The sequence below is a fragment of the Gorilla gorilla genome, chromosome 10 (genome assembly GCF_029281585.2).
Source record: "Gorilla gorilla gorilla isolate KB3781 chromosome 10, NHGRI_mGorGor1-v2.1_pri, whole genome shotgun sequence".
NCBI classification, from domain to species: domain Eukaryota; kingdom Metazoa; phylum Chordata; class Mammalia; order Primates; family Hominidae; genus Gorilla; species Gorilla gorilla.
The window spans coordinates 127580314-127592859 of NC_073234.2; the positions used below are offsets into that span (position 1 = coordinate 127580314).

A 12546-nucleotide genomic window follows, 5' to 3' on the forward strand; every position below is an offset into this window, starting at 1 on the left:
GGCAAGCTGTGGCCTAGCTGTGCCCCTGCCTGGGAAGGAGTGAGGGCAATGTGGACTCGAGGCAAAGTGTGACTCTGAGGATAAGGTTCTTTGGGGTAAGAAACTGTTATGGGACTGAACTGTGTCCTCCCAGTCCCCGAACAGATACGTATGTTGAAGCCCTAATCCTCAGTGTGACTACATTTGGAGACAGGGCCTTTAAAGAGGTGATTCAGGTTAAAAGAGGTCATCAGCGTGGGCTCCTAATCCAACAGGACTGGTATCCTTGTAAGAACAGGAGATTAGGACACAGGTAGGTACTGAGGGAAGACCCCATGTGAGGACCTTGAGAAGGTGGCAGTCTGGGAGCCAAGGAGAGCGGCCCCAGGAGAAACCAGCACTGCTGACACCTTGATCTGGGCCTTCCAGCCTCCAGAACTGAGAGAGAATACGTTTCTGTTGTTTAAGCTCAGTGTGTGGTGTCCTGTCACGGCAGCCCAAGCTGACCAGCACAGTCTCCAAGTCAGGAGTGTGGAGAGAAGGAACAGGTTTGTTTACAAATGGGTTAGAAAACCCATTTAGCACTTAGGAAAAAACTCAGAAATTATGAAATAACTCAGAAAGCATTATCAACAGGGGAGACGGATCAGCTCCTCAGAAACTATGCTCTTGGCTGAAAACAATTTCTATGCAAGGTGCCAACTGAGTCAAGGGGTAACCCTCTTACCTCTCAAAATGAAGATCGTAACCACAGGACAAGATCGCCCTCCAGACACTACGGATGTCTTGCTTGGCTCGGTCAATAACAAATTTGTGAAATCCTTCCAGCGTCAGGTATTTTTCCTCAGGGACTGGTGGAAAGGGTTCAGTGTGAGGAATCTGGTGAGACCTGCGCACATCGCGCGCCTCCAACGTGCTCTGCTCTCACCACAGCCTCTCCCCTATGGCCCAACCCATCTAATTCCCCTCTCCCTCCCGTAACTCTGGGAATTGTCATTTGCCATTGTGACCCACTGCGCACAGGATACTCATAAGCCCTCATGTGCCCAGGCCCCCGAGGGCTCTGTCTCCCTCAACAGGCTGCAGTTTCCCACATCCCCTCTTTCTATGAATCTCTAAAACATCCCCGACTGACAAAGCAATTTTCCAGACAACAAGAATAGCTTTCTCCAATGCTGCCTGGGCCTTTCTGGAGGCTTGCATTCTACTGCCCCAGCACAGGCCACTAGCTTAGGCCAGTGCCTTCTAGAAGAAAGCGTCCATGCAGCTTTCCCAAGCTTCACTTTTCAGTCACAATCATCTGTTCTTTATCCTGGGCATGTGGTGTTTCTGGAACTGCTATTTTACTTCCTCAAGTTCATGGTCATCAAAGATGGCATCGAGGGGCGATCCCTGGCCAGGAATATTTCCCAGAATCTCTGGAAATGCTGCCCTGCCTGATACCCCAGGGAACCCAGAGCCCAGAGCAGAGGCCATCCCAGTAGGAGTGGCCAGTCGGGAAAAGCAGAGGCCTACTCCTCGGGGGGTGCCTAGTCTCCAGGATGGAAGTAGGTCCCAGCCCACTCCAGGCCCCGTCTGCTCATTCACCTTCTTGTTTTTTGGTAGGTGACTTTTCTGGGTCCTTTTCATCTGGTTTGCTCTTTTCTGGTGATTTTGGCTTCACAGTTGGCTTCTTCTCACTTAAGGCAGTCCTGCTGTAGACCAAAGCACTGGAATTAGACTAATGCATGTTCACACCTCCTCCCGATAGGAAATACACAGCCTCATAGTCATTCATTCCTGCTCCCTCCTCCAACTTAGGGCTTAGGGCTCAGATAGGGTGGGGGGGTTCAAGACCGCCTTTGTTCTGAGTGAGAAAAGTTCACTGAGCAAATTACAAGGACATATCCGTGCCTTAAAACATGAAAAATCTTGTAGAGACTCTTTTCAAACACTCTTTCTATATATTTTAGAGCTACACTGTTCAATAAGGTAGCTGCTAGCCAGATGTAGCTACCTAAGGTTAATTAAAATGAAATATAATCACAAATTCAGTTCCTGTTCACCCTTGCCACACTGCAAATGCCCCATAGCCAGTTGTGGTTAGGGGCTGCTGTACCCACCAGCACGGATATAGATACAGCACTGATTTCCACCAGCACAGAAAAGTACTATGGGACAGTGCTGATTGAAAAACACCATTTCTACATAATGAATTAACTTTTAAAAACCTTTATTTTTCTGGTTAAAAAATTCCTCTAGAGATTCTTGCTGGGTAATATTTTGCTATCAAGGTTTCATCTCTGTGTACTCGAGAGTCACAGACCCGTATCTAAAGAATATTCTATTAAATTTATATGCATATCCACACATGGAATGTTATGAGGCTATTTTTTTTTTTTTTTTTTTGAGACAGAGTCTTGCTCTGTCGCCAAGGCTGGAGTGCAGTGGCGTGACCTCGGCTCACTGCAAGCTCCGCCTCCTGGGTTCACGCCATTCTCCTGTCTCAGCCTCCCAAGTAGCTGGGACTACAGGCACTCGCCACCACGCCCGGCTAATTTTTTTGTATTTTTGGTAGAGACGAGGTTTCACCGTGTTAGCCAGGATGGTCTCGATCTCCTGACCTTGTGATCCGCCCATCTCGGCCTCCCAAAGTGCTGGGATTACAGGCGTGAGCCACCGCGCCCGGCCTATGAGGCTATTTTTTAAAAAAGGAATGGGGAATTCTTTTTGTACTGGTCTGAAATGATTTCCAAAATTAGTATTAAATAAAAATGGCAAGGTATGGACATTGTGTATGGTACCCAACACTGGGCATATGTATAGAATTGCTTCTGTATTTATGGAAAGGGTTCTTCCCAAAAGCTACAGAAGTAACCTTGCAGGCTCAGGGAGGGGAGCTTCAAGGCTTAAGAATGGTCCGGAGGAAGAGTGGCTTTTCACTGCATCTGCTTTTGAATCTTGTACTATTTTAGTCATTCAAAACTTAAGAAAATAATACATAGGCATAAATCAAAGGTCATGTACTTAAAAGTAGTTGCTATGCAAGGGGCAATTTAATTTTTTCCAATAGGCACTACGCATTTTCTTTTTCTTTTTTTTGAGATAGGGTCTCGTTCTGTCACCAGTGCAGTGGTGTGATCATGGCTCACTGCAGCCTCGACCTCTGGGGCTCAAGCCATCCTCCTGCCTCAGCTTCTTGAGTAGCTTCTTGAGTAGTTGGGACCACAGGTGCATGCCACCACAGTCAGCTAATTTTTATATTGTTTTGTAGAGATGGTGTTTTGCCATGTTGCCCAGGCTGGTCTTGAACTCCCGGGCTTAAGGCATTATGCATTTTCTAATCTTTCTACAATAACTATGCATTATTTGTGTGACTAAAAGAAGTAGGATTAAAGAAAATATAGAACATTTTAAATGTTGTCTTCATTTAGATGGGCCGGCTTTCCAGCCTTCATGGTCAGAATCTGACCACACTTGTGGATAAAATGAAACTCTGATGTTCACCTGATGGAGCTGAGGACTGAGAAAGGAGCTCAGCAGAAAGGGCCCAGACACCCACCGGGCGCAGTGGCTCCCGCCTGTAACCTCGGCACTGTGGGAGGCCAGTGCAGGCTGATCGCTTGAGCCTAGGAGTTCAAGACCAGCCTGGCCAACATGGTGAAACCCCATCTCTACAGAAAATTTAAAAAAATTAGTCAGGTGAGGTGTCATGCGCCTGTAGTCCCAGATACTCAGGAGGCTGAGGTGGGAGGATCGCTTGAGCCTGGCTGCAGTGAGCTGTGATCGGGCCGCTGCACTCCAGCCTGGGCGACAAAGCATGACAAAAAAGGCCTGACACCAGGCTCCTCCAGAGGAGCTGCCGCCCCTCAGGCTCCTGCTCGGAGGCCGCCCCCACATCTGCCCACAGGCCGGGCTGCCCAGGCTCCTTGGGGCACGCACCTGACGCTGTTGAGCACGGCCTTGTCCTTGGCGGGTGGCTTGGTGATAGGCCGCTTGGTGCTCACCACCTTCACGGGGTGCTGCTCCTTCCCGGCCTTGCTGTACTTGCTCTTGTCAAACTTGGGCTTTGGCATGCCATACTTCCTCAGGATCTGTGGAGCACAGAGGCAGCGGGGAGGCTCTCAGGTTCGCCCTGCAGGGCACCCAAGGCCCGGCCTGGGTATGGTGGGGACGGGCAGCTACCTGGGTGAGCTGATCCTCCAGCACCTTTTTTGGAGGCCGGACATTGGTGAAGAAGAGGTGGAGGAGGTTGCCTGGGGTCTGGGAGTTGATCTGCTCTTTGCTAAGATAAATGTCAGAGACTCTGATGGGCTTCGCTGGTGTCAGGCTCAGCGTCTGCTCTGAATGGGCACAACTCTTAAATATCTCCGTCAGAACCTCTCTGGCTCCGGGCACCAGCTTCTCCCCTGTTGGATGGAGAGGGGGCAAAACAATTCTGCCGTGAACATGCATCGGGACAAGCCCTGCGAGCATTCTGTTTCCAAACACTGTTTGAAAGGGGCAGTGGATGGACATTAGTGGAAGGAAGAGCTGCCCACCAAAGCCTGGCTCCCTCTCTGGGCACAGCCCAGCACATGCCCAGCCTTCCTTGCCGTAAGGTGCGGCCCTGCAACCATGGTCACTGTGGGATGTGAGCCACATGGGGGCCAGGCTGCTGTCCTCTGCACTTGGCCCCTACCTGGCTGCTTGGGGACGACAGGCCCCTCCCCGAGGGTGGGCACACCTCAGTGCTCACCCTCACTCTTATATCCGCAGGGAATTAACTTCCACTGGACTTGAGCCATTGTCCTCCTGGGGCTATTTATCATAGCAGTTTAGTCTAGAATAATCCCAGAGGATAGATAGCCAGCAAGTATTTTTAGTGGGAAGTACAACTTGTTAAACAGGTGATCTCATTCGTAGGAAATATTCTTCAAAACTGGCGCAATGAGCAGGTGAAAAAGAAAGTTTTCTGAGATACAAAAAAACTGTCTACAAGCACCAGAAAAAATATTTTTTTGTCCCCAAACAAGCACTCCAGAAGGTGCTCTCACCTTTCCTAAGGGCCAGTCATGAACCCATCTGCATGCTCTCAGGAATCACTCCCTTCTCCCGGCAGCCCAGGCCCCTCATTCCCTCTGGACTGCTCCCTCTCCGGGGGAGTCTGGCCTAGGCCAGGCCCAGTTGTGGCAACTCCAGCATATCTGGGCTGAGGGTGGGAGAGGCAGGTGTGTGGAAGAGAGAGGCTGAGACCTCAGCTGACTCTAGCAGAGTCACAAGTTAAAAACCTTCACATGAGGCCAGGTGCGGTAGCTCACACCTGTAATCCCAGCACTTTGGAAGGCTGAGGCAGGTGGGTCACATGAGGTAAGGAGTTCAAGACCAGCCTGGGCAATATGGTGAAGCAAAATACAAAAATTAGCCAGGTGTGGTTGCGCGTGCCTGTCTTCTCAGCTACTCAGGAGGCTAAGGCATGAGAATCACTTGAAACCAGGAGGTGGAGGTTGCAGTGAGCCGATATGGTACCACTGCATTCCAGCCTGGGTGACAGAGTGAGACTGTTTCAAAAAAACAACAACAACAACAAAAAAAAGGAAACAAACAACCCTTACATGAGGAGTGTACCTGGCACCATGAGGCAGATCCATGCGTACCAAAAGACCAGGTACCATATGTGGAAAGTATGACTGTAAAAGAACCAGGAACTAGAACTAAAATTCAGTATCTAAGTATGAGAAGACTGGGAAAGATAATCATGGCAGAAAGACCTCAGGCTTCCTGTTAAGCAGACCTGACATCGACTTTGGGGGCAGCTGAGAGCTGAGGGGGCAAAACGCACGCCAGTGTGGGACAAGGCTGGGACCAGGGTGAGCCCACCGAGGTCTTTGCTCAATGCCAGGCAAGATTTAAGAAAATGCCAAAAACCTCAGTCATCAAGATAAACAATACTTTACTGCAGTATTTTAATCAGTCAAAATTATTTAGTAGCACTCGTCAGCTAAAAAAAAAAAAAAAATTGGGCACGGTGGCTCACGCTTGTAGTCCCAGCACTTTGGGAGGCCGAGGCAGGCCTCCGCAGGATTACCTGAGGTCAGGAGTTCGAGTCCAGCCTGGCCAACATGGTGAAAACCCCTCTCTACTAAAAATACAAAAATTTGCCAGCATGGTGGTGAGTGCCTGTAGTCCCAGCTACTCAAGAGGCTGAGGTAGAAGAACTGCTTGAACCCGGGAGGCGGAGGTTGCAGTGAGCTGAGATCGCACCACTGCACTCCAGCCTGGGCGACAGAGTGAGACTCCATCTCAAAAAAAAAAAAAAAAATTAACGTAAAAAAACCTCCATGATGAGCCAAATATTTACAGTGCTGTGCTGACCCATATCAGAGCCTGAGGAAGAGAAAAAGATCAGTAATGCTGATCCTATCTTTATTTAAAATTTTAACACTTTGCTGATCATGGATACTTTAATTTTGACTTTAAAAAAACTATACTACAATATTATTTCTCTTACTGACTGAGTTTTTTGGAGCCCCATTAAATTGTGTACCCAAGATCTCACTTACCTCACCCTGATCCTACCTCTGAGGGAACATTTCCAGATTTCATGATTGGGGTAACCATGTTTTTTTTTAAAGATGGGGTCACCCAGGTTGGAGTGCAGTGGCGTGATCTCAGCTCACCGCAGCCTTCGACTCCTGGGCTCAAGTGATCTTCCCACCTTAGCCTCCTGAGTAGCTGGGACTACAGGCATACGCCACTACGCCCAGCTTATTTTATTTTTTGTAGAGACGAGGTCTCACTATGCTGACCAGGCTGGTCTCAAACTCCTGGGATCAAGCAATTCATCTGCCTCGGCTTTCCAAAGTGCTGGGATTATAGGCATGAGCCACCGTGCCCGGCCTGGGGTAATAATTTAAAACAACAAAACCTCTACTCAATATTACATGTTTTGGCTGGGCACAGTGGTTCACACCTGTAATCCCAGCACTTTGGGAGGTCAAGGCGGGCAAATCACCTGAGGTCAGGAGTTTGAGACCAGCCTGGTCAACATGGTGAAACCCCGTCTCTACTAAAAATACAAAAATTAGCTGGGTATGGCGGCGTGAACCTGTAATCCCAGCACTTTGGGAGGCCAAGGCGGGCAAATCACCTGAGGTCAGGAGTTCGAGACCAGCCTGGCCAACATGGTGAAACCTCGTCTCTACTAAAAATACAAAAATTAGCTGGGTATGGCGGCATGCACCTGTAATCCCAGCTACTGGGGAGGCTGAGGCAGGGAGAATTGCTTGAACCCAGGAGGTGGAAGTTGCAGTGAGCTGAGATTGTACCACTGCACTGCAGCCTGGGTGACAGAGCGAGACTCTGTCTTAAAAAAAAAAAAGATTACAATTTTATACTTCAAAAACATAGAACAACATAGCAACTCTAAGATGAAATTTCAAACATTAAAGAATTAGATTAAGGCCAGTGTGATGACTCACGCCTATAGTCCTAACACTTTGGGAGGCCGAGGCTGGAGGACTGCTTGAGCCTAGGAGTTTGAGACCAGCCTGGGCAACATAGGAAGACCCTCTCTGTACAAATAATAAATAAAATAATTTTTTTTAAAGAAAAGAATTTTAAAAAGAAAAAATGAATTAAAAAAGGAAAAAAAGAGGAATTAAAAAAAAAAAATTAGTGGGGAAGCAGAATTTGCTCCACAAAAGAGCCACCAGAATGGCAAAAGAGCTGGCAAATGGGACTTCGGAGAAAAAAGGGACGGAACTGTTTCTTTCCCAGGAGTCAGTTTACAAGGGGGACGCATGAGCTGTCCTCAAGCATATGATGAAATAATTACCAGCAGTGTTCTAGCTGCACAGGACAGAACAAAATAAATACACTGCACTTGAACCAGGGGAAGCCTGGCTAGACAAAAAGGAAAAAATGACTTGAATACAAGCCCACATTCAAGCCTGTTGCAGGCGGCGCAAAGCCACCCCTGGTAGCCTCTCCAGCTGGAAGGCGGCAGGCCTGTGGCAGGGGCTGCCCCCATGGCCTTCAGTGCCCTGACAGCTGGGAGAAGGGGGAACATTTCTTTTCACATCATACAAAGATGCACACAATCAGCCCCCACTGACAAACAATGGAGCCTCTTGTGCCATCTCACCAACACTCTCTGAATTGTTTTCGAAATCTGCAACCCAGGAGTAGCTGCCAAATTTCTCTTTAATGCAAGATGTTAAAAATAGGGGACGCTGGGGAGGGGAGGAGATTTTAATGCAGATTTTTTGCTGTGAGCCTAAAATTGCTCCACAAAAAGTCTACAGATTAAAAACAAATCCAGAACCCACCTTTAATTGACTTATCATTGAAATAATCTTCTAACCCTGGGCTCCCTTGAGTATCAAAGAGACTCTGATTTACAACAGACACGGTTAGAATCTCTTCTGTTGACATTTCCATCAATTCATCTTCACCATCCAAACTTGACAAACCAATCAAGTCATTATTGTTAAATAAACTTGCTCGAATTTTCTCAATTTTGGCTCGGGATCTTATCTGTGTGAACAGAGAACAGGGTCAGGATTTGAGTAGCTTGACCAGTCATTCAGTGTGAGTGAACTTCTCCCTCCCACCTTTTCCTGGAAACCCTCTATTCATCTGGAGAGATGTGAAAGCTGCCCTACTCTGGTGAGCTGGACCTCCTGGGAAACTTTCTCCCACAGGCCAACAACAGTGACTTTTAGCAAATGACTCAACCTGAAATCTCTGTCACTAAACCCCGGCCAGGTCTGTGGCTTTACTCTGATTCCCAGGGAGGAAAAATTCATGCCTAACTCTGAGGAAGTCCCCACGAAGGAGGATGATGGATTCAAAGAAGTGATTCTAGGAAAGAAACCAGCTGCTTGATCCTTCAACCCTCCTTGCAGAGCCTGCTGGGAGAGTAATGCATGTCAGTTCCCTACCTTACTGTTATGCAAAAGCACAGAAAGGCTCTGATGCAGGATTTCTAAACAGCGAGGCCTAAGAAATACATGGGATCCTGAAGTGGAACTATGACTCACTAGCATGCAGGTCATCTGAAACTCAGAATCACCTGGGACAGAATGGCAGGAGTCTATTCTCATGCTGCTCAGTGACCATCCCTCCTGCCAATGGCAACACCAAAAAGAACAGAAAGAACCCAAGGCCATTCAAGATGCGATGGGGCTGAGTCAGAATGCACTGATGGCGCCCACCCACCGTGGAAGGCCAGGCCCTGAGCCCTCTGGCTCCCCTTTACTTCGTGATATGGGACTTGGTGTCACTCAGAGACGTCACCCCAAGCAGCCTCACTGTGCTCATTCCAAGGGCTGCCCCAGGGAGCCCCCAACCGCTCCACCATTACCTACTAGGAAATAACTTTGGAAGATGTAGAGGCTTGGGGGATTGAAATGGGTCATGATTTAGTGGTTGCAGAGGCGTGAAAGCTGTTACCTCCACGACTGCGAAGCCTTTGATGGGGCGGGCGGCGAGGGGCTGGTTGTCCAGGGAAGTGACTGTGTACATGGAGCCCATGTCCGACACCGAGGCCGTCTCTGCATTGTCCAGGGGCTCCCCCAGGCTGCCCAGGCTGCCCAGGCTGCCGGTGCTGCACAGGGAAATGTCCAGGCTCTCCTGGCTGGACACCGCGTGGGGCTCCAACAGGCCCGGAGGGATGGGCAGCTCGAGGCCGGCAGGCAGCGGATCCACAGAGAGGTCGCTGACGGTTTGGGAGATGCCCTGGGAGCTGCAGATGGAGGCCTGGCTGGTGGAGGCGGAGGCGCTGATGCTCATGGCGGGGGTCAGGCTGCTGGACGTGCTGACCTCCATGCTGTCTGTGCCGGGGAAGGCCAGTGTCTTCTCGGGCTCAACTTTCCCGTCCCCGCCCTCGGCCTTGTCTTTCGGCTTCTTGGTGTCTTCTTCCTGCAGCGGGATGTAGATCTCGTCTTTGAAGACCCCGCCGTGGGCGTTGCAGGCCTTGCGGATGGCGCCTCTGACTACGCCCTCGTCCAGGTGGGTGGGGATCCCGGAGATCACCAGCAAGCGGCTGTGGGCGGTGGGGCCCACCAGGGCCTGGCAGGCATCGGCGATGGCGTCACTCGTCACGCCCAGCCCCTGTGGGTCCTTCCTGGTGAGGTGGCGGAGGATGATGAGCAGGGTGAGTGCGCGGTGGAACCACAGCATGTCCTCGGGCTTGCTGCCTCCGATGCTGAGCACGGTGGGGTCCGAGTCCACGGTGCGGGAAGACTGGCGCTTGCCCGAGGAGGAGGCCTTTTCCCGCTTCATCTTGACTTTTTTCCTCTTGGAGAGGAGGCTGGGACTCTGTGGGGTCTGTCCTGGGGAGGACGAGGAAGAGGAGGACGAGTCACTGAGATTTGGGGCGGTCGCTGAGGTCACCCCACTGGCTGTGACACTCATGTTAGTAGGCAGGGTCACTTCGGCCACAGCCAGGCACCCTTCCATGAGTGCATGAAAATACGTAGAGAACCTGCCCTGGTCGCCGGCCGCCGCCCCCCCGGAGCCCCCGCAGGCGCCGCCTGAGACCCAGTTCTGCGTCTCCTCGTCGTACAGCTTGTGGAGCTCCGACTGCAAGGCCATCAGCATGGCCAGGCAGGGGTTCAGCTGGAGGGCGATTGAGGAGGACAGGCCAGCGGGGTGCCGCCTCTGCTCCAGGGTGTGCACCGTGCGCAGGAGCTCTGCCAGGAGATGGAAAACAAGCTCCTTCACGCAGGCTGCCATGTCCGTGGTCCACAAGAAGTTTCCTGAGGCAAATGAAAATAGTAACAGTAATTACTATGCAGCACTGGCTATGTTCCAGGCGCAGTTCTGAGCCTGGAATCAACCCTCATAACAACCCTGTGAACAGTGACTGCGCAATTCAGTCCCTTCTTACAGATGGAGAAACAGAGGTTGGGAGGTGGAGGCCTGGCTGGAAGGCACACAGCTACCAGACAAGAGAGCTGAGATTCAGAGCTGACAGGTCGGCTCCAGAGGCGACGGCTTTGACCCTTGTGCCCAATGGCATGGTGCCAGCAAAACACCATCATATTTTGTCTCAAAAGGTTATGCAGCATGTTGGTGGTAAGTCCCTAGAATAATGTTTCCCAAAGTACTGGATGCTTACTATGGGGCACACAAGCCAATTTTACCAAACGGCACTGAAACACACACTGAAACACTGTTCCTTTTAAACTCCTCTTTTAGTCCTGATTTTTGCCAACAAGAAAGCCTTACTTTGAGGGTGGCATTATTTATTTTTCTTTTTTGAGTCAGGGTCTTGCTCTGTCACCCAGGCTGAAGTGCAGTGGCACAATCATAGCTCACTGTTGCTCCTAGGCTCAAGTGATACCTCAGCCTCCTGAGTAGCTGGGATTACAGGAGTGTGAGACCATGCCCAGCTAATTTTTGTATTATTATTTTTCTTTTGCAGAGACAGTTTTCATGGTTTTGCCATGTTGCCCAGGCTGGTCTAGAACTCCTGGGCTCAAGCAATCCTCCCACCTCAGCCTCCCAAAGTGCTGGGTTTACAGGTGTGTGCCATTGTGCCTGGCCATGAGGCTGGCATATTCTTTTTTTTTTTTTTTTGATTTAAATTTTTTTTTTTAATAATGTTTTTTTTTTTTGAGAGTGAGTCTTACTCTGGTACCCAGGCTGGAGTGCAGTGGCATGATCTCAGCTCACTGCAACCTCTGACTCCTGGGTTCAAGCAATTCACTGCCTCAGCCTCTCGCATAGCTGGGATTACAGGCTCCTACCAGCATGCCCAGTTAATTTTTGTATTTTTAGTAGAGATGGGGTTTCACCATCTTGGCCAGGCTGGTCTTGAACTCCTGACCTACCTCGTGATCCACCCGCCTCAGTCTCCCAAAGTACTGGGATTACAGGCATAAGCCACTGTGCCCGACCTTCTTTAATAATTTTTTAAGCTGCTTTTTTTTTTTTTTAAATTGAGACAGAGTCTGTCTCTTATCACCCAGGCTGGAGTGCAGTGGCACGATCTCAGCTCACTGCAACCTCCGCCTCCCAGGTTCAAGCAATTCTTACGCTTCAGTGTCCAGAATAACTTGAATTACAGGCATGTGCCACCACACCCAGCTAATTTTTATATTTTTAGCAGAGATGGGGTATCGTCATCTTGGCCAGGCTGGTCTTGAACTTCTGGCCTCAAGTGGTCCGTGTGCCTCAGCCTCCCAAAGTGCTGGGATTACAGATGTGAGCCACTGCACCTGGCCAAGGCTGGCATATTCTTTTTTGTTTTTTTGAGATGGAGTTTCGCTCTTGTTGCCCAGGCTGGAGTGCAATGGCGCGATCTTGGCTCACCGCAACCTCCGCCTCCCAGGTTCAAGCAATTCTCCTGCCTCAGCCTCCCGAGTAGCTTGGATTACAGGCATGCACCACCACACCCGGCTAATTTTGTATTTTTTGTAGAGACAGGGTTCCTCCGTGTTGGTCAGGCTGGTCTCGAACTCCCGACCTCAGGTGATCTGCCCACAGCCTCCCAAAGTGCTGGGATTATAGGTGTGAGCCACTGCGCCCAGCACTTTGGGAGGCGGAGGCGGGTGGATCACGAGGTCAGGAGATCGAGACTATCCTGGCTAACATGGTGAA

General features: G+C 50.0%; 1 protein-coding gene across 6 annotated transcripts in view; it reads right to left on the bottom strand.

Annotated features, from left to right (window-relative positions):
• Positions 1 to 12546, bottom strand: part of HECTD4 (HECT domain E3 ubiquitin protein ligase 4) — a 218577-nt gene that overhangs the window by 14833 nt on the left and 191198 nt on the right. For 5 of the 6 annotated variants that reach the window (XM_031001130.3, XM_031001134.3, XM_031001133.3 and 2 more), the window contains exons 61-66: positions 9394 to 10700; positions 8268 to 8475; positions 4144 to 4367; positions 3901 to 4052; positions 1567 to 1673; positions 707 to 830 (exon numbers count right to left, since the gene is read on the bottom strand). In XM_031001130.3, the coding sequence (XP_030856990.2) occupies positions 707 to 830; positions 1567 to 1673; positions 3901 to 4052; positions 4144 to 4367; positions 8268 to 8475; positions 9394 to 10700 (2122 nt within the window). The remainder of the gene's footprint in view (positions 1 to 706; positions 831 to 1566; positions 1674 to 3900; positions 4053 to 4143; positions 4368 to 8267; positions 8476 to 9393; positions 10701 to 12546) is intronic. The other variant, XM_055359144.2, reaches the window with a different exon arrangement.